Below are 26,133 nucleotides of genomic sequence, written 5' to 3'. Positions count from 1 at the left end.
TGGATTTCAATCTTACTGTTCCTCTATTTTTGAGGGCACTGAAGGCCTCTTGAAATATATTTACACTGATTTTTTTTATGTATGCCAAAATATTTGTTTCATTTCCATCTTGTAAATATCTTCCAGTTACATGAAAGGTAAAAGGGAATCATTTAAAACTGTTTGTTGAAATAAGCAAAATTATTTTCAAAACGGACTCTTATTACATTAATATCTATTTATTTATTTATTTATTTATTTATTTATTTACTTTACTGACCAAATAATGAAACGAAGGTCAACAACATGAGCTGCTTCCGTAAGTAAGTCCTCAAAATGATAACAAAATGAACCATAATGGTGATTGAAAACAGTTCATGCACTTAAAACAAATAATCCGTATTGCCCTTTCAGGAGCAGCAAGAGATTACGCAAAAGCAAAACCCTTGTGATAAAAATAGTGCCCGTGTGTATGACAAGCTGAAAATGCTTTTCATTTCCTTTTATGCTCAAGCCATTTATCAGTGTTTGAGGAGTCTCATACATCTGGATTTTTTTTGTTTGCCATTTGTGTGACAGTGTAATCTTTTTAGTAGAATATTTTACTATTTTGAGGAAGAATATCATTTCAATCATGTGGACATATTGTATAGCATAGGTAATGTAAAGTCATAGAGTACATATCATGGGTCATATAGGTCATCACCCAGGCAGAACCTCTCTCCCATATGACCTTCAGCATGTATTTAGGTCTGTATGTGTGTAGCCAAAGCTTTCAGGCTGTCTTGAACTAATGCACAGATTAAATACACATACACACTTTACACATGCAGAAAAAAGACACAGGATATAGTTTACAGGCAGCAATATAATTCTTTCACACATTTAATACTGAACTTTTCTGTCTTATTGAATTCTCAAATCTGAAGGTGGTGATTAATTTTCTAGAACATCAGCTCCAAATGAAACATAAATGATATGTTTATTAATGAACTAACTCATTAATGCACTCATTCTTAATGAGTTATTTTTTCTATAGTAACAGCTCATTCTCAGGGACTTATTTGGCAGACGATCCCCATATGTAATCCAAGACTAACAGTAAATGGATTAAGAAATATGTTGCTGATTAAAAATAGTTCCTAACAGAGGAGTTCTGGATTCTTAGTAACATGAAACCAGACAAGAAGTGTATTTTGTAATGTAATGCAATGTAATGTAATGTGAATGTAATGTAAATGTAACTATAAATGGGTAAAAAGTGTGATTTATTCCTTCCTTAATCCACTCATGCCCTAGGATCAGGACAGATTAAGCCTTGCCAAGTGGTGTTTTTTGGCTGCATTGCACCTATACCTCATTATTAGCAATTCATTTGAGAATAAAGGTTATCAGTACTGCAAATTCCATTACTTGCTTGACATTATATTTTACAAGACTGTTTTGAGTAATGTGATAGGTGTACCATGAGCTGTGAAATATAATTTGCTGACTTTTATAGGCTCAACAGGTAGTCCTGGCTGAGCTCATATTGTACTCAGTAAAGCATCCCAGTAAAATAATACAGACATCTCACAGTGTATGTCAGGAACATGAAGCATGAAGCCCACTCAGTCCATTCATCTCCTGAGATATTTTATAGTTTATTTAGAAAACAATAAGCTGGTTCAGTCAGGTTCCACAAGCACTAGATGCCAGACTCGAGAACTGAGCTGGCCTTATAGAGGTGTGACCGTGGTCTATATCAGTGCACTGTAGACATGTACAGACTCAACATCTCAGAGACTTCCCACAGTTCTGACATCAGACTAGACGCACAGACCAATTCCACTCACATTGTGTAACCATCTCAGGGCTAAAATGCCAGCACGCATATACAGCATAAAAACAAGAGAATTTTAATAGCCAGTGGGAGCACATTCATCGCTGTTCTCCTGTACAGCATGCTCCTTGTGGGTGGTTGGGTTGTGTATTTTTAGCAGCACACACCTCAGGGCTCAGTAGAGTCGCACACACTGGGGGTTTTGTGTCCCTGGAGATCTAAGACTCTTGATTCTAGGAGAGCCATGATGTGTGAGGTATTTCACTAAAGGTAGCCGTTCTCTCACATGCAGCAGCAATTTATTCAAGGACACATTGTTTCTGTGTTTTTAGTAGGTGTAGCATGGCTTTTGTACTTTGTTCCTCATGGGAATGTAAGATGCTAATAAACCTTCGTGATGGAACAAAAGACTAAAAAAGTAGCCATGGCATTGAGAACACAGATGTGAAGACACTGAGAGATGAACACTTGTAACTCACTCTCTGTCAATGACCAGGCAGGTGACAGCCTCAGCAGCAATGACATTGGCCATCCTAATGTCTTCTCTGTGGAAACATAAAATGACAACACATCAGTCACATGCTGTCAAATCCGTTTGACAGTCTTAATTAATTCATCAGTCAGAGCACCATGTGGATATCACATATATGTGGATATATGGATGCCTGGGGGAGATGGCTGTAGTCGACAAGCAGGATTCAAGAGAAATCATTATGAAAGTTATATATATATATATATATATATATATATATATATATATATATATATATATATATATATATATATATAAAAATGATGGCAAATCTCATACAAAAATTGTTAAACAATTCAACCAAAATGGTATTTATATGAACTTGACTAAATCAAATAATAAAATAATGGTAATTGATTAAATTACAACCTTTTACATACTAATAATGTTATTTATATATTGTTACCATTTGCCATGTAAATGGTTAACACAATTCAAGCGTTATTACCCAATGTAATAATACACACAAGTTATCAATCATTCTTTGAATAAACACACAGTTCAGTATATATAGCAGCAACATCTATGAAATTACTCTGTATAGCTCGCCTGTGTCATATCGCTGTATAGCTCCTCCTCACTGCATAAGTTGAGTTCAGATTTGAAAGTGACCATAGCAGACTGAAGTAGACCTTTCAGATCCTCCATCACTGAAATGCCATGTGGCTTTGCACTAAAGTGTAGCACAAGGTCTAACTCAGTGTTAAGGGAAACTTACAGAGTGGAGGAGGTATGGAACGCTCTGCCCTCATTGATGGCTTAAAGCAGTTGCATTTTTCTAAAGCACTGAATACAGGTGTCCATGAAATTCATACACACCCCAACACACACATCGATCCCAGCAAGGATTTAAGGCAATGTGAGTCTAGATTGCATCTCCAATGGTTAAAAAATATACTTGGTGGAATATGATGACAAAATTGTCTCCCAATGACGAAGCGACATGTTCATATCAAAATTTCCAAACTGCATGTTTAATAAAAAATAATGCTCCCAATTACATCATGTATAACGAGTTCTTTATTCCTGTAATGCTTGAAATATAATGTCGGCATTCAGTACAAAAGCAATTTCAATACTTCATCACAGTCATTTCTGAAAACACACTTATTCCATATTTAAAATGATTATTTTTCTGGGATAACTGCATCCTTCAGAGGTGCTACATAACAATTTTACTTCTGTCTGTATCAACAATCTCAAACCCTGCACCCAAATTGGCATACTATTTATTCTAAATAGTATCTGAGAGTATTGTGCGAATCAGAGGCGGAGTTTTGTGACTGTTTGCGTTGCCGAATTTAAGGATGCATTTCAGAGAGGTGTAAATGAAATGTGGAAAAATAGATCAAGGGAATGGTAAATTAAATGATATAGTATAAATTATATAAGGAATAATAAATGAAGAAAAGCTGAAATGCAACGCGGAGTTTGTTTACGGTGACATTGTTCTCTTCTGGGCAACAACGTTCTCTTCTATTTACACGAAATGTTAGTATGTCCCAGTACTTGCATACTTGCATCTTAATACACACTCAAAATTATGTACTTTCTCTAAACAAAAAGATTACATAATTTTAGCACATAGTACAAGTATGCCAATTTATTTTTGGCAGCAGTAATATGTTGAAAATTATAACTTGTTATCTTATCTTATTAGAGTGCCCTCCACTAATATAGGCACCCTTGGAAAAAATAAGAAAGCTGTGAAAAATTTTTTCAGCATGGGCACTCTGACCAGTCTGCAGCTACGCAGCCCGATACACAGCAAGCTGCAATGCACTGTGAGTTCTGACACTTTCCAATCATAGTCAGCAATAACCATTTCAGCAATTTCTGCTATAGTAGCTCTTCTGTGGGATCGGACCAGAAGGGCTAGCCTTTGCTCCCCAGGTGCATCAGTGAGCCTTGGGTCCCATGACCCTATTGCCAGTTCACCAGTTGTCCTTTCTTGGACCACTTTTGTTAGGTATTAACCACAGCATACCGGGAACACCTCCATGATACCTGCCAAATGCTCTGACCAAGTCATCTAGCCATCTCAATTTGGCCCTTGTCAAAGTGGCTCAGATCCTTATGCATAACAATAAACACAGGTATTAATAACTTTGTTAATGTTACTTATGGTGTATTAATGCTGTTCATGGTTTGTATAGTGCCCTCCACTAATATTGGCACCCTTGGTAATTATGAGCAAGGAAGGCTGTGAAGAATTGTGTTTATTGTTTAAACGTTTGATCTTTTGTTAAAAAAAAAAAATCACAAAAATACACTGCTCTGATGGATATCAAACAAATGCAAACAAAACACAGGTTTACCCCCCAAAAAACATTTGTTAAATATCAGTGTGCAACAATTATTGGCACCCTTTTAGTCAATACATTGTGCTACCTCCCCTTGGCAAGATAACAGCTCTGAGTCTTCTCCTATAATACCTGATGAGGTTGGAGAATACATGGCAAGGGTTCTGCGACCATTCCTCCATACAGAATCTCTCCAGATCCTTCAAATTTCGGGGTGCATGCTGGTGGACTCTCCTCTTAAGTTCACCCTACAGGTTTACCAAGGGTGCCAATATTAGTGGAGGGCACTGTATATCAAAATGTTGATGTCTCAAAACTCTGATTTACACTACGTCAAAATTAAGATTATCTAAAACTCTTATAGTGGGGAGAAATAAGTATTGACCATTTTTTTTCAGTAAATATATTTCCAATGAGGTTATTCACATTAAATTTTCACCAGAAATCTGCAAATATAAATAATTCACAATATTAAAGTCCATAAATAAAGTTATGTGGAATAAAGTGGATTGACACAGGAAAAAAATATTGAACACGCTAAAAAAAAGCGGTTCTCCAAGCAAGGTAAGGCAAGGAACCAGATGAAATCCATAAATAGTTAGAACGTAAATATACCTCCTATATATGCAAATTAATATCAGCTGGGTTGGTAAATTGATGGTCTAAAAAAAAGAGGCTTTTCCTTACCAAGGTGTCACACAAGAAACATCTCATGATGGGTAGAAGCAAACAGCTCTCCCAAGACCTTTGCAACCTTATTGTTGAGAAACATTCTGATGGAATTGGATACAGACGTATTTCAAAACTTCTGAATCTTCCAGTAAGCACCATTGGGGTCATTATCCGCAAGTGGAAGCAACCTCACTCCGTCATCAACCGGCCACGCACAGGAGCTCCTCGCAAGATTTCTGACAGGGAGTCAGAAGAAAAGTCAGAAGAGTCGCCCAAGAGTCAAGGACCACTCAAAGAGCTCCAGAAACACTTGGAGGCAAAAGGTACCATCGTCACAGAGAAAACAATAGGCAATACACTGCATCGCCATGAACTCTATGCATGCTCACCCCGCAAGACTCTTTTACTAAAAAAAAAGGCATGACAAAGCTCGTTTGAAGTTTGCTACAACTCATTTGGACAAGCCTATTCAATACTGGGAGAGTGTAGTTTGGTCAGACGAGAGCAAAATTTAACTTTTTGGCTGTCGTACTACACACCATGTTTGGAGAAGAAATGACACTACACATCACCCTAAAAACACTATACCAACAATGAATTTTGGAGGTGGAAGCATCATGGTGTGGGGTTGTTTTTTTATTGCATGGTACTGGCAGACTTCATATAATTGAAAGAACAATGAATGGAGCCCTTTACCAGGAGATCCTTGAGAAGAATCTGCTGCCATCTGTCAGGATGATGAAGATGAACCATGGGTGGACCTTCCAGCAGGACAACAATCCAAAGCTTACAGCAAAGGAAACTCTCAATTGGTTTCAGAGGAAAAAAATCAAGGTATTAGAATGGCCCAGTCAATCACCTGACTTAAATCCAAGTGAACATTGGTGAAAAGAGCTAAAGATTAAGGTTCACAAGAGGGGCCCCAGGAATCTTCAAGATTTAAAGACAATATTTTTAGAAGAATGGGCCAAAATCACACCTGAATACTGTGGCCGATTAATTTCTTCATACAGGAAATCTCCTGAAGCTGTCATTACAAACAAAAGATTCTCCACTAAGTATTAAATAAATTTCACTTCGAGTATTCAGTACTTTTTTCCTGTGTCATTCCTCTTTTTTATTCAAACTTCATGTATGGACTCTAATGTTTGGATGTCTTTATACAGGTGGATTTCTTGAGTTAATACCAAGTCTGGTGAAAATTTCATGTGAATAGCCTCATTGGAAATATATTTACTGAAAAAAAGTGACATGTTCAATACTTATTGAACATGTTCAATACTTATTGTGTAATACTGTATGTATCTTAAAATTCTTCCTTATTATATCACAATGTTGAATCAAAATTCTGACATCTCAAAATCTGACTTGGTATGCCTATGCAAATAGTGAAATTCATATCTATCAAACTTAATCTTATTTAGTCCATAACTCAATACTGTTTAGAAGGACAGCCTAATTAACTACCTTTATATGTAATGTAGGTTACTACCTGCCTAGTTATACAGCTAACCTAGACAGTTGTTCAAATAATGCATCAAATGGTGAATTCATATTTAAAGTACATAACACATGCTATTCCTTTTAAGCATATGTTTTCTACATACTTCCATTATCTACATCGCTCCCATTCCTTGTGTGAATGGAATGTCAAGCCAAATGATCAATAGCTAAATATGGTATCTAAGGTCAGGGGTGAGCTCCTATTAACCAATCTTAAAAAATGATGAGGCAGTAATTAAACAGTAATTAAACATAATCAACATAAACTGCAAGAAGATACGTAAAAAGTTTGAGATAATAAGTCAGAATGTTTGCTGCTGCCAAAAATATAGAAAAAAATATATAATGTTTTTCCACCTTTTCTACCTTGCAGAAATGGGATTCCATACAAATTTGGTATGTATGGAAACACTAGGTCGCATTTATCAACCTGGATGAGAACAGATTTACTTGTAAATCATCCATATGAGTGTATACACAAGAAGTCCAGTATTCAAGTTTGAAAAAAAAATTTGTATCCTACTCATGCTCCTAACTGTGTGTAAATTTATGGATAAGAAGATATACTAATGTAAGTATACTAATGTAAGTACATCCTCTTGATCGACTTCCAATTACATATTTTGCATGGATTACTGCACTTTTACATATGGTATATATGGTCGAGTTTAAATGGCTTATTTTTATTACATTTACAGCATTTAGCAGATGCCCTTATCCAGAGCAATTTATAGAAGCGCTTTGGAGACTTTATCAATGTCATATAATGAGGGTTAGGACGAATGCAAATACAGCTAAGAGCTTTATTAAAGTAGAGACCGGCAGACAAAGCTGAAACATGAGACGATACCGTGGTCAAAAACAGGCAATAGGTCAAGTGATCGGCAAATGGGCATAAACAAGGCTAAACAGGAATCGAGAAATGAGGACGAGAACAGGATCTAAACAATGAAACAAAACACGACAAACAAAGGCTGGGCACGGTGAGAACACTCAATACTTCACCTCGAACAATGAGACATGAGGGGTTCAAATGACAAATGTAATTAAGGGTAAATATAAAACAGCTGAGACTAATGATGACACATAAGGGAAACAACCAGTGACAATACAGGGGCGGAGACAGGACATAAACCATAAAAGATGCATGTATAGAATGCAAACAAAGTCAATGTCACTGAAAAACCCGTAAGCGTGCGCTCGTAGTTCAAGCTCGCGCTTCGGGTTTTCAGAGCACTTTGCGCGAGGGGAAATCATGATAATCAAAAGCATATCCTCGTGCTAGAATTAACAGTACCATTGAGAAAATTCTCTGAAAACCATTTTACATTTTATATTATTGCCATTAATTAAAAAATATAAACTTAAAAATAAAGGAAGAAAGCCAACAGAAACCCATGAATTAAGACAAATAAAACTAAAAAAAGAAATGGCAGCATATAAACGGTGGACAAGCCAGTCTCTCTGAACATAGCCATAAGCAGTAAACAACTGCCTCAGCTGACAGAAGTTTAAGAACTCACTTACTGTTATTCATATTATATTATTAAACTTTTCCAGCCTTTCAGCCTTCACCCTGAATGTTTCTTTTGAGTCAAAATAACTTCTACTTCTGCCTTTTAGCCTTAACCCTGATTGTTCATTCCATGCTCCAAGCTGTCTGTGCAGTTGAACTTTTATGTTGTTTTGTGGGGATCACTAAATGCAAATGAGCTGTGTCAGGAACTCTCTTTGCACTTTATGGGTGATCAACACATTTATGTGAGTACGAAGAGAATCAGTGTTTCTGAAACTTTTGCAAATCCACCAGAAAATGTTATTCAGTTTGGCTTACACAAACATTTACGCACAAATTTACTAAAAGATTGTTAACGAGGCCCACCATCTCAATATCATCTTTACTGAGACCATTAGAATGAAGAAAAGCACAATGAATTCCAGAAGCTGTTAAAATGACAGTTACAAGTATAAAGCCTCATTTTATATGTGTACATGTGTATACTAGTGCAGAGGTTCTCAACCTTTTGCAACTAAAGCTCCCCCAAGCCCCCCCACCCCCCATTTTGGAGGAGACCAGGTATAATGATTTTCTATTCTATATAAAATCTATCTATCTATCTATCTATCTATCTATCTATCTATCTATCTATCTATCTATCTGCCTAATCTATAATCTGTTTTAGATAGATAGATAGATAGATAGATAGATAGATAGATATTTTTTGATTTTGTGTTTGTTTTTTTTTTTTTTTAAATTACTTTTCATAACTTATGATTTTAAAATAACTTTTATAAAACTATATAACAGACAGGTATGGAACATGAATGATATAAAATGTTTCTGAACACTATAACTACTTTGAACAAGAGAACTAGGGTGTAATAACATGTAGTATTTAACATGTTGCATTACATCCGTCTTGCGTTCTAAAAAAGCATTTGCATGTGAATTATGTAAATTGGGATGAACAGCACGTTTCCTTATCCATGACATTGTTAAATCTCCGGCTCTCAGACACTCACTGAACAGAGAAGACACAGAGAGAGGTGAGAGTGCAGCGGGAAAGCAGGACCTTGCGCTTGCAGGGCAGTACTGGTGATATTTGGAAAGTCACTAAGGTTTGTCCAAAAAGTCGCTAAATTTTCGCTAGGTGTTTATTTATTTATTTTTGGCAAAAAAAAAAGTCGCTAAAGGGGTCTGAAAAGTGCCTAAGTTAGCAACACTGGTCTGTACTGACAGCTAGCTAAAAGGCAGACTAAGCTCTGCCTCTCCCCAGCAAAAAGAAAATACAGAGGGAGAGAGAACACAGTCCCCCCCCCTTGCGATCTCTCCACATCCCCCTAGGGGCCCTGGTTGAGAACCACTGTACTAGTGCATTCTGCTTTGGCTGTGGTGTAATTTTAATAAAAACTTATTGCAATGATAGTTAGTGGTATTATAAAATTAATCTCAATGGATCATGTCAATCTCAATGGATCATGTCTGAGCATCATGGATGTGTCCATTATAGCACAAATTCTCCCAGATGGCGATATAATTAGCTTCTGTATCTGCTTCTAAAATTTGCCAATAATTTATAAGGGTAACAACATGAATTGAATCATGATGGGCTGTAATTACTTTAATGATGTTGTGAAATCAACTTTTAATTCTCCTGTTGTTGCAGACTAAAATCACAGGATGGTGGAACAAACCTTCCCATCCATTTAACTGGTTTATTGGCACAGAGCTCTTGGACCCAGCAATTTCAAATTAATGGGAAGAGATTATTAGCTTTTTTTATTAATCATTTATCATTACCAGCATAGATATACATTTTTCACAAAACTGACAAGCATATTAAATTTGTTTGGTTAAAGCTGACAGTGCGACAGTATAACAACATTGCTGGCTGTGCTAAAATGCCTGTAGCACACCCACATAAGTGTTTATGTTTAACTCTTGCCAGGAGTTTTTCACTTGTATCCCAAATGCCAGGTTTCGGCTCATGTTTATTTCAGCAGTAGCCCCCTTTTATTTTTCAGAATGAAGCAGTAGCTTCATTTTGTATACATTTGTATAAATGTTTCTCCTTTTCGATAACCACAAATGAGAATGATTAAATGAAGAAAATTGTTATATAATGTACAATACATGAAAAACTTCCATAATGTTCTTAGTGCTGCATCTTCACATTTTTTAAAATAAGTCTATATTTACAGTGCATAAGACACTCCTAGGTGTGAATGTGTGTCTGCATGATGCCTTGAGATCATGATCATGATAAAGCGCTTACTGAAGATGAATAAATAAATGAATGAGTGAATGAACAAATAAAATGAATGAAATTCTTATCTGTTTATTGTTCCAAATATCCATTTCTGTATCTGGTGTTAAACCTGAAGTGGGCATGGCCTAGACACAGAGGTGGAAAAAACTGCCAGTATGCTCTGCAAATTCTGGTACTACATAAGTACACTTCACTAAATTGATTAATTTAACCATTGCAATCCTGAACTGGCTATTACTAAGGATGCTATAAATGCATTGCACAATGCTGCATATTCAAATTAATGAAAGTTGTCTTTCTCTGTCCTTACTCGTGCCTCACATAAAAGTACAAATCTTCCCGCTCAAGGGACTTTTTATTGCCACCTATGGGATTCCATTACTGATGCACACCAGTAGTTTCAATCAGATGCCATATGAACCTTTCCAGCTTTCTAAAAAAAATGGGTCTGTTCTGAAAAAATTATCTGTTCTGAACACATTATCTGTTCTTTATGAATAATATACTCATATTCAGTTACACCCCTACTATTTTGGTAATAGTGGGTAACCATGGTAACAAAACAGGAAACAACTATCTATGTCCAGTCTCTGTCAAACAAAGCATTGCCTTTTTTTTATTTTAAGATAAACAGCCCAAGTTCACTGATTAGCTGTTGGGAAAAGGACTGTATGAAAGAGCACTAATCCAGGAAGAGGCAAAGAAGAAGACACATATGTTCTACCCTCATCCCTGAACACATCATATGGACCATCAACATGTGAGCATAAAATAACAGCTGTGAATTCTGGCTTCTATCAAGATATTGTGCTTGTTGTCATCAATCTGTAGTCTAGAGACAAGCCTTTTTTTTTTTTTTGTTTTTTTTTTTGTGATGATAGCAAGGCGGACATTTGTGAAGCTCCACTGCATCATGCTGGTCCTCCTTTGATATTATGTTTCCATCAATGCACATCACCAAACAGCAAAAGGGTCAAAACAGATAGCTCCCAGTCCCTTCACTGAGGTGCAATCAGTGTCACACTGCAGTATTACATCATACACGTACATCATTTCCCTCACATGATGGCTAAAATGGTACAAACAAATTGGCTTTTGAACCGTTCAGTCCAAGGCTTCTGAAAGAAAATCAAACACTGTATAGCACTGAACATTTCAGAAGATACAGAGCTGGGTATAGTGAAAGAGCAAGAATTTACAGAAGCTGAAAAAAAGAGATGGCAAAGATAAACCAAGCTGAACAGTGGCATGCATCAGTGATCTGTTCAACGTCTGGCCCGGGACAAAATATACCACACCAACTCACATCAACCTGTAAAGAAAAGGTCAAACCTGTCAATCTGACTGGAAAAAAAATGCACGTGTGGTGAGAACAGAAGTGGAAGGCAGAGTAGCATAGTAGCCGAGACCTGGCCCAGACAGAATCCAAGTACGTCAGGGCACAGCAGGAAAGCACGCCTAACATGAAACAACCTTAATAAAAGTCCTTGAAGTTATTCATAGACCTACATAGAGAGAAGAGCCATTAATAGAGTGACGGTTGTAGATAATATTCAAACAACAGTGACCTTTGGTGCAGTCATTTGGATGTGAAAAGTTAGCATGTGTGAATTACTTAATTACTAACAATTATATCAGTTTGGCTTAACTGTCATGAAAGTTGACTTTACATCAAACATTTGGGCCTTTTCATCACTGCTATTATTTGACTGTTTCTTTACGCCTTATTTCACCACAACAAAACTGGGAATGAGCAAATATTGTTTAAGATGAAAGACTGTCTAAAACCAACATACATGATAGAGATGTGATTTGGTTTGCTAAAGAGTGCAGCGCTAACAAACACACAACACTGTGTGCTAATTACCACAGACAGCGAAAGGTGAGATCAAAGGGACAGAGATCAAGAAGAGGCATTTGGAAGCGTAACACCCTTTCAGAATAAAACAAATACACCACATGGCCTATTAGTGTTCCTCATCAGCACCAGTGAGTTTGATCACATCAAAGAGCTTGCCATTTAACAAGACATTGGTTTTACATATAGAGAGAAAACTCTCAAAAGAAAATCAACAACAGGAAAATATTGCACTTACAGTCATAGTTCTTAATGGTTAATCATTATAAAATATATTATACTAAGAATTAATCTGACAATAGTGCAGGATATAGTTCAAATTATAAGTTGATATTAATGCACTCGTTCTAATATGTTATTGTTTTTATTGTAACAGGTCATTCACAGGGACTTAAATACCAGACGTATAATGGATGAGCTACATAATCTACAGCTAAAAATAAACAGATAGCATTCTGGCTCCCTTGTGACTCCAGGGCATCCGTGTACTAAACTACCTGTACGACTAGTTAATTCTAGCATGATCCAGGGAACAGGTGGTTCAACATCGAGATGTTGTTCTCGTCCACATGAAGCGTTTGGGGCTCAGGTTGAATCTCAAGAAAAGTATGCTTTCTCCAGTGCAGAGGACAACTTTTCTAGGGGTTTTAAGGATTCTACTACGATTAGGGCATTTATATCCCCAACATGCGTAGGGTCAATCCTATCAATATTGAGCAAGACAAAGCTGGATCTCAGTATCCCCTCCAGTCTCTACGAGAGACTGTTGGGCCTTATGACAGCAGCAGCCAACGTCACACCGTTGGGCCTATTGCACATGAGACTGTTTCAGTGGTGACTGAAAACTTGGGGGTTTCATCCAAGGATGAAACCTCTGAGAGTAATCAGTGTCAGGTGGCAATGCTTACGTGCTCTGGGTATTTGGAGGTGCCCACAGTTTCTAGCCTCGGGTCACACTCTAGGGGTATCTCTTTACTGCAAGACGGTGATAACAGACCCATCCCTCACGGGCTAGGGTGCAGTCTTAAATGGCTGTCCAACTCACGGTCTTTGGAGCAGCCCTCATCTGGAGTGCCATATAAATCGCCTAGAGATGCGGGCCGTATTCCTAGCACTGAAATTCTTTCTCCTTCAGGTGAGAGGTCACCATGTGCTAGTTGTGTCAGACAACACAGCGGTGGTCTCATATATCAACCACCAGGGAGGGTTACGTTCACGTCCCCTGTTCAGGCAGGCGTAACTAATCCTTCTATGGGCAAAGGGAAAGTTCTTGCCAGTGAGTGCAATGTCCATTCCGGGCAGCCAGAATGTAGGGGCAGACATCCTGTCGAGGCAGGGGCTGAGGCCCGGGGTTTGGAGGCTCCATCCACATGTGGTGGAGTCCATATGGCGACGGTTCGCACAACCGGAAGTGGATATGTTCGCCTCCAAGGAGACAACACACTGCACGCTGTGGTTCGCCCTCTCTCCTCCTGCACCATTGGGACTGGACGCCATAGTGCACAGTGGACGAGGTCACGTCTATATGCTTTTCCCCCAATCGCTCTGCTCCCACAAGTTCTAGCGAGAGTTCGCCAAGACCATCTATGTCTGCTGCTAGTAGCACCTTATTGGCCAGCTCGAATATGGTTCTCTGAGATAATTTCCCTGCTCGGCGGTACTCCTTGGGAGATTCCCATCCGCAGGGATCTACTGTCTCAAGCCAGAGGGCTGATTTATCACCCTCGGCCAGAACTATGGAAACTGTGGGTCTGGCCCCTGAGGGGCACCAGCTCATAGATTCTGGTCTCACAACTGAGGTTATAGAGACCATGTTAAGCGCTAGAGCACCATCCACAAGGAAATTGTATGCGCTCAAGTGGCGGCTTTTTGTCTTGTGGTGTGAGGAATGTCAGCTAGACCCAGTGAACTGTGCAAGAGCTACAGTCCTGGAGTTCTTACAAGAACGTTTCTCAGCGGGGTTGGCTCCTTTTACAATCAGGGTTACGTGGCCGCTGTTTCGGCCAGCCAAACCCGATTGATGGAGCCTCTGTGGGGCAACATCCTCTAACTTCGAGGTTCATGTGTGCTGCACCTGCTGTGTCCAGTAAGGGCTCTCTGTACTTATGTACACCGCTCCGGCCAGTGGCGTAAGTCGGAGCAGCTGCTGGTCTGCTTTGGCGGCGACAGTACAGGTGATGCTGTGTCAAAGCAATGCATCTCTAATTGGATAGTGGAGCAATCTCTATGGCTGATGAGGTGCATGGTCTCGCCACGCCTCTGAGCATAAGAGCTCATTCCACTTGGTGGTCGCCTCCTCGAAGGCTTTGTCCAAAGGGGTATCCTTGCAGGATGTGTGTGCTGCTGCAGGATGGTCTACGCCACACACATTCGTTATTACAGCCTGGATATTCATTCCACCCCGGCTCGAGTGTCTTGCAGTGACCCTTGGGCTTGGGTCTTTTTGAACAGCCCGTACCCTCGGTATGACGGAGTGGGTATTCCCATTCCCATACTGTTATGCTAAATGCAACGTCGAAGTTCCCTTTGAAAGGGAACACTGGAGTTACGCATGTAACCCTGTTCCCTGAGAAGGGAACGAGACGTTGCATAGATCTGTCATACCAGGGCAGGCCTGTGAATTGCGTCTTCGCTTCAGATAATAGAGGCTGGCGGCATGGTTCACAGGTGCCATATATATATATATATATCATGCGACATGCTTAATTGCCATGTCACCTGATCATGGCAGGCCTATAAGTAGAGGCATGATTTTACACAAGCTTCAGATACCGGTCACGCATGCAAGGCACTTCCCATACTGTCATGCTAAATGCAATGTCTCGTTACCTTCTCAGGGAACAGGGTAACCCTGACGTTTTCTCATGATCTTGACTTAATTTTTCTAGCGTACTTCTCATAACAACATGTTGTTCTGATTTGTTTTGGACGTAGCAAAAGCATAGCTCAATCCGGAACCATCATGGATGAACAAATTCTTTTTACTTTGATCAGTGGGCTTACTCAAGCTGAAACAGCTCTATGTCAATGTCAGTGATTGACAACTTCCACATTAGTGTCCGACACTTGAGAAACCTCTCTATCTTTATGGGGGGATAAAGTCCATCTCTAGAGCGGGCGATTATTACATTTATAATGGCAATGTTGAAGACGCCAACATGAATGCAAAATCAGTCCCATTGACAAGGCATGAGATTTTCTCGTGCTAAAATCATAGCATTAGAAAACAGCTTTTTGTTATGTCAAGATCACAAAAAAATTAAGTCAAGATCACAAGAAAATACATTTTTTATGTGGAGAGCAAGAAAATTAAGCTTTGATCACAAGACAACAGCTTTTGTTATGTCGCTTGCACAAGAAAACAACAATTTTGTTATATTGAGATCACAAGAAAATAAAGTTGAGATTATAGTTGAGAAGCTTTCCATAATCAACTTCCAAACACCCCTTTAATAGCTGACAGGACAAATGACAGATGTCATATCACCCTAGGGCTGGACGATATGGCCAAAATGTATATCACGATATATTTCTTAATTTCAGTCGATACGATATAATTCCGATATCGATATGAACAATATAAATCCTTAGAAAAACTGCCAAGGACGCCCACAACAGATGTCTTTACCTTCAAACTTCTGTAAACTTCTCCTCGTATAAAACTATATAATAATTTAGAAATAAAAATGGTACAAATAAATGAACGTTCACCTTTTATTTGAATTTAACCTTCATACAAACAAGAAATGTGAAATCACCGTCAAATAAACATAAAACTCTCACCTTTGTCAATATTAATATCTTTCACTTTAAACTACAACACAGGCTGATATATTTTATTCTTATAGACTGAAATTAAAGTGCTTCAGCCAGGATAAAAAAAAAAGAAAAATGCTCAGAGTTGCTGAAGAAAACAGAAAAAGTGTGAGCAATAACAACTACACATGTTGCTGGGGCAGGGACATTGTTGGGGGTTGATGACACCCTATGACAGGCTCTAGAGGTTTCTGGCAAGAAATACAAGCTGGTCTACATTATCTGGCTTCAGAGATGCCCTTTTACTTGTGACAATATTGCCACCTGTACTAAAAACCCTCTCAGAGGGGGAGCTTGTGGCTTGAATACACAAGTAATGTTTTGCCAGTTGGCTTACTCTGGGGAAGTTCTTATGAGAGACATTCCACCAATCCAGAGGATTTGAGTCATTGTCAGCATCTGGAGACAGAAGGTAGTTGCTGAGCTCCCTCTCAACTGCCTGCTGTACACTCAAGCCTTCTGTGTTGGTACTGGTGGACCTGTTTGAAAAAAAGCTAGCCAGAGACCGCTTTGTTTTCTTGGCTGGTGTCACTGCTGCAGAAGCATCTCCCATGGCTTCTTCTCTGGACTCCTCTTCCTTTACCACAACAGCTCTCTCTCCCTTCAGCATCTCCAACACAGCTTTCTCTTTGATGTATTCTCTCTTCTCCTCCTGAGTGTACTGAAGCTTGAATCTTGGGTCAACGAGGCATGCCATGTCAAGTGGATCATCCGTGGCTGGGTCATCATACTTTTCATTCAGGTATCCCATCACTGTTGTCTATATGGTCCTGGTGAGGTCTGTGTCATCCTCTGCTTCCTTCAAGATGGAGGTGTTGAAGAGATGCATCACTGGTTTTAGGAATGACACACTGACATAGGACTCACCGGACAAGGCATCGGTGAATTCAAGGAGCGGGCTTAGAGCTGCATCTATAGACTCTAAAACGTCCACATCTTGCCAAGTAGGAACCAGTCTTCTTGTCTTTTGAGAGGACCTCTGTGATGACCCTTTTCTGCTCCAGAACCCGCCTTACCATTTGTTGACGGGAGCCCCATCTTGTTGGGGTTTCACTGATGAGCTTGTGCTGTGGCAAGTGATACTCCTCCTGAGCAGCTGCAAGGTCCCGTTTCTTCTTCCAGGAGTAGGAGAAGGCAGCCACCACCTTTTTTTACAGACCCCAACTGCTCTGTCCACTCGCTTGTCTTGGTGAACTTTCTCTGTACACAGAGAGAGAAAAAAATATTGCAATATATAGTTCTCATTTGTATTTTAACTACAAAATTTTATTTATTTATATTATTCTTACAGCAAAATCACAATTCTTCTGCTTATGTACATTTTGTTGTTTTTATTTCACACCTGATTTGGCAAAGTAAACATCTGTTTCCATGCCAGTAAAACACCTTTGAATCTTATTAATATAATAACTGCTGTATGTATAAATCAATACAAATATGTATGTCTTAATTAAAGAATAAATGAATAGCCTATTCAGTCACTTAAACTGGGGGAATGAAATCACATGAAATCATAGCCTACACAACACAGAGCACCTCAACTCATGTGCTTTAATGATCAAATCAAATGCACATTATAACACATGCTCAATGAACTTCTTATGACATGGCATGCAACAACCACATAGCAAACATAAAATTGTGTGAATATAGACATACTATAAACAAATATAAAGAATATAAAAATAGCTATCAAAAACATACAAGCACTGATAAGCTACATTTAGGTTAGGCCTATTTTGTGTTAAGCATATCGCCTATTTGTTACTGCAATGATTGTAGTAATATATCCTCATGCCATAAGCAAAATAACATAATACTCAAATGTATATTAACTGTGTTTAACTTACCAATAGCGGAGTTCAGTCGGTGCCTGAAGCATTGTAGCCTTCTCCATCTGTTCAACTCAGTGGCTTTGATGATATCGGTCCCGCTATCTGTGGTGATGCAGACCTGGCCCTTCTCGCTGAGCCCCCAGGAGGCGAGCGTGTCCAAAGGTCTGGCTGCAATTGCTTCGCCCGTGTGATCCTCGGGAAAGTAAACCGTCTGGAGGCATAAGCTGACAAGCTTCCAATCTTGGTCAATAAAGTGGACTGTCAGGCTCAAGTATGGTTCCGAGGTACGGCTTGACCACAGGTCAGCTGTGGTCGCAAAATATGACCCTGACTTCAGTTGCTCCTGCACCCTTTCCCTAACATCACCATAAAGTGTAGGTATAGCTGTGTGGGAAAAATATTTCCGGCCAGGGAGCTCGTATCTGGGGTCGATGAAGGACATCATTTTCCTGAAGCCCACATTTTCTACCGCACTAAACGGCATTATGGCCTTAGCCAAAAAGTTTGTGACAGCCTTAGTAATGTCTTTATATCGTTTAGACTGTCCTGAGGCATGAATGGCGCGATCCGCGTTTGCTGCATCAGTTTCTCTTTTGACACAGCTGCTGATGAGGATGTGGGTCGCGGCGATATTTCAGAGACAGGTTGGCTTAAACCTTTATGATGCCTCATCTTCTGACTCTCAGAATATTCTATCGGGTGGAACTGCTTCAGATGGTAGAACAGATTTGATGTGTTCCCGGTGCTAGTCGGCACCACTCTCCGGAACATTTTGCAGCGCACTGAAACCTGAAGTTTATCAGAGCTTAGATAGCCAAACCACTTCCATACCACTGAATTAGTCTTTCCTCTCTTATCGACTATTTCATCTGCTTTCTCTTCACTTGTGGAAGCTCGCTCAGTCGCATTTGTATTGCGGTCAGGGGCACTCATTTTATAGCTAAAACTTGCCGTGTTGGAGCTTAGCTTAACACTGCCGAGCACTGGCTGCGTGCCTGTGTTTACGTCATCACGCACGTAGCTAATTGTGTTCTGCTAATTCTCCTTGGCTTGAATACAACGTACTGACTCCTGTGCCCTGAACGTCAGTCAGTGACAAATGTTTTAATGTATATCGAAATATCGGAAATGTGTTTAAAAATCATATCACTGTTATTGAAAAAATGTATATCACGATATATATTGATATTGAATTATTGTCTAGGCCTATATCACCCACATGCTTGTTAACCCACATGTGGTATCTAGAAGATACGACCATATCACACCGATATTATCAATATTGCATTGGCTCCCAGTAAAATCTCGCATTAACTATAAAATACTTTTATTAACCTATAAAGCACTAAATGGTCTCGCGCCACAATATCTAAGCGACCTTTTGGTTTTATATGATCCGCCACGCCTACTTATTGAATGCCTTTTATTGTCACTATACACATGTACAATGAAATTAAGAGCCACTCCTTTTTGTTCCGTGCAAACATATACATTCAATACACAAGAAGAATAAACAGATAATACACAGATAAATAAATAAGATAAATAAACAAAATAAATAAACAAGATATACAATATATGCAAGATATATGCACGATAGATAGATATTAGGGTGGATGGCGGAGGTACTATGAAATGCACAGTTTGTGACAATATATACATATGCTGTGGACTCAGTACATGTGTTTGTTTATCATGGTAATAGCTTTTGGGAAGAAACTATTCTTAAATCTGCTAGTCCTTGTTTTGATGCACCTGTAACGTCTCCCTGAGGGCAACAGATTGAACAGATCAAAGCCAGGGTGAGAACTGTCCTTAATGATAGTTTTTCCTCTGCTGAGGCAATGGGAAGTATAAATATCCATCAGGGAGGGGAGAGGGCAGCCAATGATCTTCTGTGCTGCTCTTACTACCCTCTGAAGCTTCTCCCTGTCTGCTGCGGTGCAGCTACCATACCACACCGTAATACAGTATGTCAGCAAGCTCTCGACGGACGAGCGGTAGAAGATCAGCAGCAGATTGGAGTCCAGATTGTACTTCCTGAGAACCCTCAGGAAGTGTAGCCGCGTTTGAGCCTTCTTGATGACCGCTGTGATGTTGTCCGTCCAGGAGATGTTAGCAGAGATAAGGACGCCAAGAAACCGGACGGTGTGGACCTTCTCTACACACTCCCCATTGATGAAGAGGGGGGCCAGCTCCGTGTTGTGTTTTCTGAAGTCTACAATAAGTTCCTTGGTTTTCTTGGTGTTTAGAGTCAGGTTGTTCTTTGAACACCAGGCTGCCAAGTTTAGGACTTCCTCTCTGTAGGCTGCCTCCTCTCCTTTTGAGATAAGTCCGACCACTGTGGTGTCGTCAGCAAACTTGATAATAATATTATTGTTGTAGACTGGTCTACAGTCATATGTGTAGAGACAGTACAGGAGGGGGCTCAACACACAGCCCTGTGGAGAACCTGTGCTCAACGTGCGAGTGGAGGAGAGGTGGGGCCCGAGTCTCACTGTCTGGAACCGGTTGGTCAGAAAGTCCTTTATCCAGGCACACGTGAGGCGGGGGAGACCAAGGGTGACCAATTTGGTGACGAGAATGTCCGGAATTATTGTATTAAAAGCCGAACTGTAATCCACAAAAAGCATCCGTACGTAGCTCTGTTGCTGCTCAAGATGTCTCAACACGTAGTGGACAGCTACGGCGATAGCATCCTCTGTGGATCTGTTTGCACGATAAGCAAATTGAAAAGGATCGAAATCTGGGGGGAGGTAGTCCTTGATGTGCTGAAGAACCAATCTCTCAAAGCACTTCATGATAACTGGAGTGAGGGCTACAGGACGATAATCATTCAGGCTAGTGGTGGGCGATTTCTTTGGCACTGGAATGATTGTGGCTGATTTTAGGCAGGACGGGATGACTGCTTGGGCCAGGGAGAGATTGAAAATTCTGGTAAAGATGTGGGCAAGCTGGTGGGCACATGATCTGAGCACGTTACCAGGTACACCGTCTGGGCCAGCAGCCTTCCTGGGGTTCACTGCCAGAAACATCCGTCTAACATCGTGTTCCCTCACAGTAAGTAGAGTGGTGCAGGAACCAGATGGGGATGGAGGCAGGGCTGGACTGGTACGGGGGCCAGATGAGGGTGGAGGTGGGGCTGGAGCAGATGAGTGCTGTTGTTGTGATGTTTCAAAGCGAGCGAAGAAGCAATTTAGCTCTTCTGCCAGAATCGCACTCAGGACTCCTGTTGTCGCCTCACGGCCTCTGTAGTTTGTGATGTTCTGTATACCCTGCCACACCTCCCGTTTATTTTTGCTGGACAGGTGGGACTCTATGCTCCTCTTATAGGCCGCCTTAGCTTCCTTAATACCGCCTTTCAGGTTGGCACGGGCAGCTCTGTACAGAGCTCTATTACCAGACCTGAAGGCAGCGTCGCGGGCTTTGAGTAGTGTGCAGACCTGTTTGGTCATCCATGGTTTCTGGTTTTGGAAAACCCGGATGTTTTTTTCCACAGTCACATTTCCGATACAGAACTTGATGTAGTCCAGTACCGTTCCTGTTAATGTTTCTAGCTCTTGATGTTCAAACAAATCCCAGTCTGTCTGTTCGAAGCAGTCCTGTAGTTTGCAGAATGCATCATCAGGCCAGGTGGTAACAGTCTTTATAGTGGTCGTGACACTGCGTCTGAGGGGGGTGTAGGCAGGGGAGAGCAGGAGGGAGAGATGGTCTGATTGGCCGAGGTGGGGGAGAGGTATGGCTCTATACGCGTGCTTGATGTTGGAGTAAACATGATCCAAAGTGTTCGCCCCTCTAGTAAAACACTTAACATGTTGATAGAATTTCGGGAGTACAGTCTTCAAGTTCGCCTTATTAAAGTCTCCTGCAATTATGTGAACACCGTCTGGGTAAGCCCTCTGCTGCTCGTTTATGGTGTTCAACAGGAGAGAGAGCGCCGTGTTCACATTGGCATCAGGTGGAATATACACAGCCGTGATAATCACCACTGTAAGCTCTCTCGGTAGAAAAAAGGGCCGACATCTTACGGACATGTACTCGAGGTCAGGGGAACAATGTTTGTCTATCATTGTTCCGTTGTTACACCAATTCTCATGCACATACATACAGAGCCCCCCCCCTCTGCTCTTACCAGAGTCCTCAGTCCTGTCCCAGCGAAGCATAGTACGACCTGCTAGCTGCATGCTAGCATCGGGTATCCTCGGATGAAGCCAGGTTTCAGTAATAATCAAAACACAGCAGTCGCGAACATAGCGATTTCCAGCTAGTTGTAATTCCAAGTTGTCGATTTTATTCACTAGGGATCTGGCATTGGAGAGAAACAGGCTCGGTAAAGGTGGCTTGTGTGGTTGTTTTCTTAGCCTTAGCATAATACCGGACCTGCATCCCCGCTTTTGCTTCCTCTCCCTCCGCCGTCTGCGCCGCCTTCTGGACCCGACAACAATCCACGGAGAGCCCGGCAATCTCGCTATGTCGTCTGGGATGTTGTGCGTGTGATGAAACATTCTCGTAATAGGTATGCGGTGTTGATCCCCAATATCCATAAGGTTCTGACTTGTATAGCGGATGTTCGTGGAATCGATAATGCTCAAACAAATAATAAAGAAATAATACAAAAACAATGAAAAAGAGCACTGGAAAGGAGAGCCGTGAGCCGCAGCAACGGTGTGCGCCGCCATCTTGGTTGCCAGGTTAGCCTTCAGAAGACATTAGGACACTTAGGTCAAAAGATGCAGGCTATTTGACGGTACCTCGAATAGTGAAGGCTACAGCAGGGGGAAGAGCTTTCTCTTATAGAGCCCCACAGTTATGGAACAGTCTTCCTATTAGTGTTCGGGACTCAGACACAGTCTCAGTGTTTAAGTCTAAGCTTAAAACGTATTTGTTTACTCAAGCCTACCCTGACTAGATTCTGTTCTACTACTTCGCAGTCATAATTATCTTTTTTCTCCCTCTCTCCTTTCGCCGAGCCCCACACGAATTTATGGAGATACTAGAGATCCAGATCCTTTCTGCCTCTGGATGGAGCTCAAATCTTCTTTAATTCCAGACTGCTGGGACTACGGCTGCTCCTAACGCCATACAGACTTCATATAAATCCATAATGAACTTTTTCACACTAACTGTTGTTACCCAGATGAGGATGGGTTCCCTTCTGAGTCGGGTTCCTCTCAAGGTTTCTTCCTCTTAAAACATCTTAGGGAGTTTTTCCTTGCCACCGTCGCCACTCAGTGGCTTGCTCAGTTGGGATAAATTCACACCTTTAATATCTGTATACCATGTTGATATTTCTGTAAAGCTGCTTTGAGACAATGTCTATTGTAAAAAGCGCTATACAAATAAAATTGAATTGAATTGAATTGAATGTGCCCTGTCACTTCACTGCTCACTTTTTCATCTTAACAGTTTAAACACAAGACTAAGAGAATATCATCATCACACAAACCCACATGCACACAGAGGAATAAACAGGTGTGCATACGTGTAAACAGTGTATACTAACACTCAATATTTGTCTCTTGTCTGTTCTGCCAGGTTGAAACTGAGGAGAACATTACATACATGTTTACATTACATACATTACAGGGCTCTACATTGTGAACATTTTACTCGCATATGCAACTGAAAAGTTCTTTGTGCGACTGTGAAAAAATATTTAGGGACACCGGTGCGAGTGGCCTGTTCGTAGTTGTATAATACAATCGGAATAAAAACTAAAATTCCAAAATGCATCTACACTGCGCAAGAGCTACTTTCATACTGCTTTTCATCTTCTCAGTCACCTGAACAAGTGTGTAAATACTGCAAAAAAGCCATTATGATGACGAAAGTAACACTGTACATCATGTGCTTCAACATCCCGACCTGCTCGTGTAGAGACAGCGGTAAATTAATAATAATGTGAACGCTACAAGGTGGGTTTTAATTCAAATTTCTTTATTAAATAATTCCTCACCAATCATAATCAAGAGTAGCAACTGTTCAGAAAACCGATCTAAAAGGAACAACTGATAAACAAACAAACAAACAAACAAAAAACTAATATGGATCATGCTTTTTTAGACTACTTTTAATTAAGACTCTTTATTGTTTAAAATATTTAAAAATAAATATTTTATGCTTGTTTATTTATCAATTAACCAACAGTATTTCTCATTGCTATTCAATTAATAATTCAATTAACAGTGACCATGAGCAGAGAGCTTACATTTTACTGTTTATGACGGACCTCCTGATTAAAGCTTAAACAAAAAAAAAAAGATTGGTATCTGGATCGGTTTCAGTCGTAAAAATCCTGATCGGAGTATCCCTAATGAACACCATTAAACTAAAGCGCTTTGCATCTGGCGGATGAATGAACTCACCCAATCACATCCTATATGAGATTATTCAGATATATACACAATATACGCAGAGCAGTTCGAGAATTGGTTCCAGCCCAGAACCATGACAGCGGAAAATGTCTAATAGTGTGGCTTTAAATATATTTAAGAGGAGCAGACTTCAAAGACTGAACAGTGATGTTTATTGTATTTGTTTACAAGGTGGAACAGGTTAACGGTTGCTGTTTTTTTGCATACAGCCTGTAAAATTAACAGAAAATATTAAAATTTAGTTTATCAGAAGGTAAATTAATTTGTCATAGCTCACACTATGTTCATAAATTCTGTCATAATTGACAAGCTGAAGTTTTCTCATGCCTACTTGTGTGTTATATTGTGGCACATTAATGTTACCATCTCTAAAAAAAAAAAAAATTAAAAAAATTAAAAAATAAAATAAACTTCAACCGTGCTCCTAAATTTTTGTCATTAGGAGCACAAGTACTCCTAAAAGAAATTGTTACTGAAGAGCCCTGCATTACATACATGTCATCACTATTAGTCAGGTTTATTCATTAAAAGCCAACTAATGGTTTAATTTTTTGAAGCATAGTTTAAAAATGCCTCAAGTGACCCTACATGACAAATTAAACAGAAATGTATTAAAAATTTGGATAAAAATGTATTTGAAATGCCACTGTCACTCTTTAAAGCTAAGCTGTTTGATAGAAGGTCTTCTAATTTCTGATTAAAATTCAATTACTCATTCCATCTGAAAATCAATATGGCTCCTACAGTAACCAGTTCCCCCAGTGTCCCTTTTACTCATGGAAGATTGCTCTAGCCAAGGACTCACTTCAATATGGATTGTCCTCGCATAGTTACTGTGAATGTGTGAGTGTGTTTGTGTGTGTGTGTGTGTGTGTGTGTGTGTGTTAGTGTGAGGAGGCATATTTACTCATCTATGATGGTCCACCATGATATTATGTTAGCAGACTTGTCCATACTCAGTCATCAGATGCATCATGACTGAGTTGTGAACCATCATACAGCCACAAATGGGCAGATTAAAAGAATGTTAAAAGCGTTCATTATCCTTGTTTACCAAAACACATCCCCAAATCCATTACTGCAATGGCAACACTCAAGCATCATTAAACTGATTACCCTTGTTGTTAGGAGCACATGCACACACCACCGTCCTTTTTCACTAGGTGTCTCTGCTACGTTTTTATCTCATACCTCACCTACTTTAGCGTACATTCAAGAGTAAATACCTGACAGAGACAGATCAGTCTTCGGCGTAATGAGAATCACGTTCTCTGAAGAAACAAATACCGCCATAATAACAGCACTTCAGATGAGCAGCAATGTGGTGCTTCATCTAAACATGGACCAGTAGATGTGTTTTATAATGGATCCCCCACGAATGTTGTGACATTTGTGTCCCAGTGATATTACATTTACAAATATTTATGTAAGTAAAGGTAAAAGGCAATTTAAACCAGATAGATTGAATTCGATTAAATCATCCTTCACAACCACCTATAGGCAGGTTTCACATAATTAAATTAAAACATTAATAAAATCTACAGCACTAGGAAAACAGCTTTCCTCTATGACTACACTTTACCTTAAAATATGATGATTAAAATACTTCAAAATCTGAATATTTTTGCATTAATGTGAGAATGCATTTTGCATCTCATACTTTAAACAG

General features: G+C 39.8%; 1 protein-coding gene across 4 annotated transcripts in view; it reads right to left on the bottom strand.

Annotated features, from left to right (window-relative positions):
- prkg1b (protein kinase cGMP-dependent 1b) overlaps positions 1–26,133 on the bottom strand; it is a 253,290-nt gene that overhangs the window by 38,948 nt on the left and 188,209 nt on the right. For all 4 annotated transcript variants that reach the window (XM_017484346.3, XM_017484347.3, XM_017484345.3 and 1 more), the window contains one exon: positions 2,281–2,346. In XM_017484346.3, the coding sequence (XP_017339835.1) occupies positions 2,281–2,346 (66 nt within the window). The remainder of the gene's footprint in view (positions 1–2,280; positions 2,347–26,133) is intronic.

Source organism: Ictalurus punctatus, chromosome 13 (genome assembly GCF_001660625.3).
Source record: "Ictalurus punctatus breed USDA103 chromosome 13, Coco_2.0, whole genome shotgun sequence".
Lineage (NCBI taxonomy): Eukaryota > Metazoa > Chordata > Actinopteri > Siluriformes > Ictaluridae > Ictalurus > Ictalurus punctatus.
The sequence above is the reverse complement of the archived record's forward strand: the minus strand, read 5'-3'. Positions and strand labels throughout refer to the sequence as shown.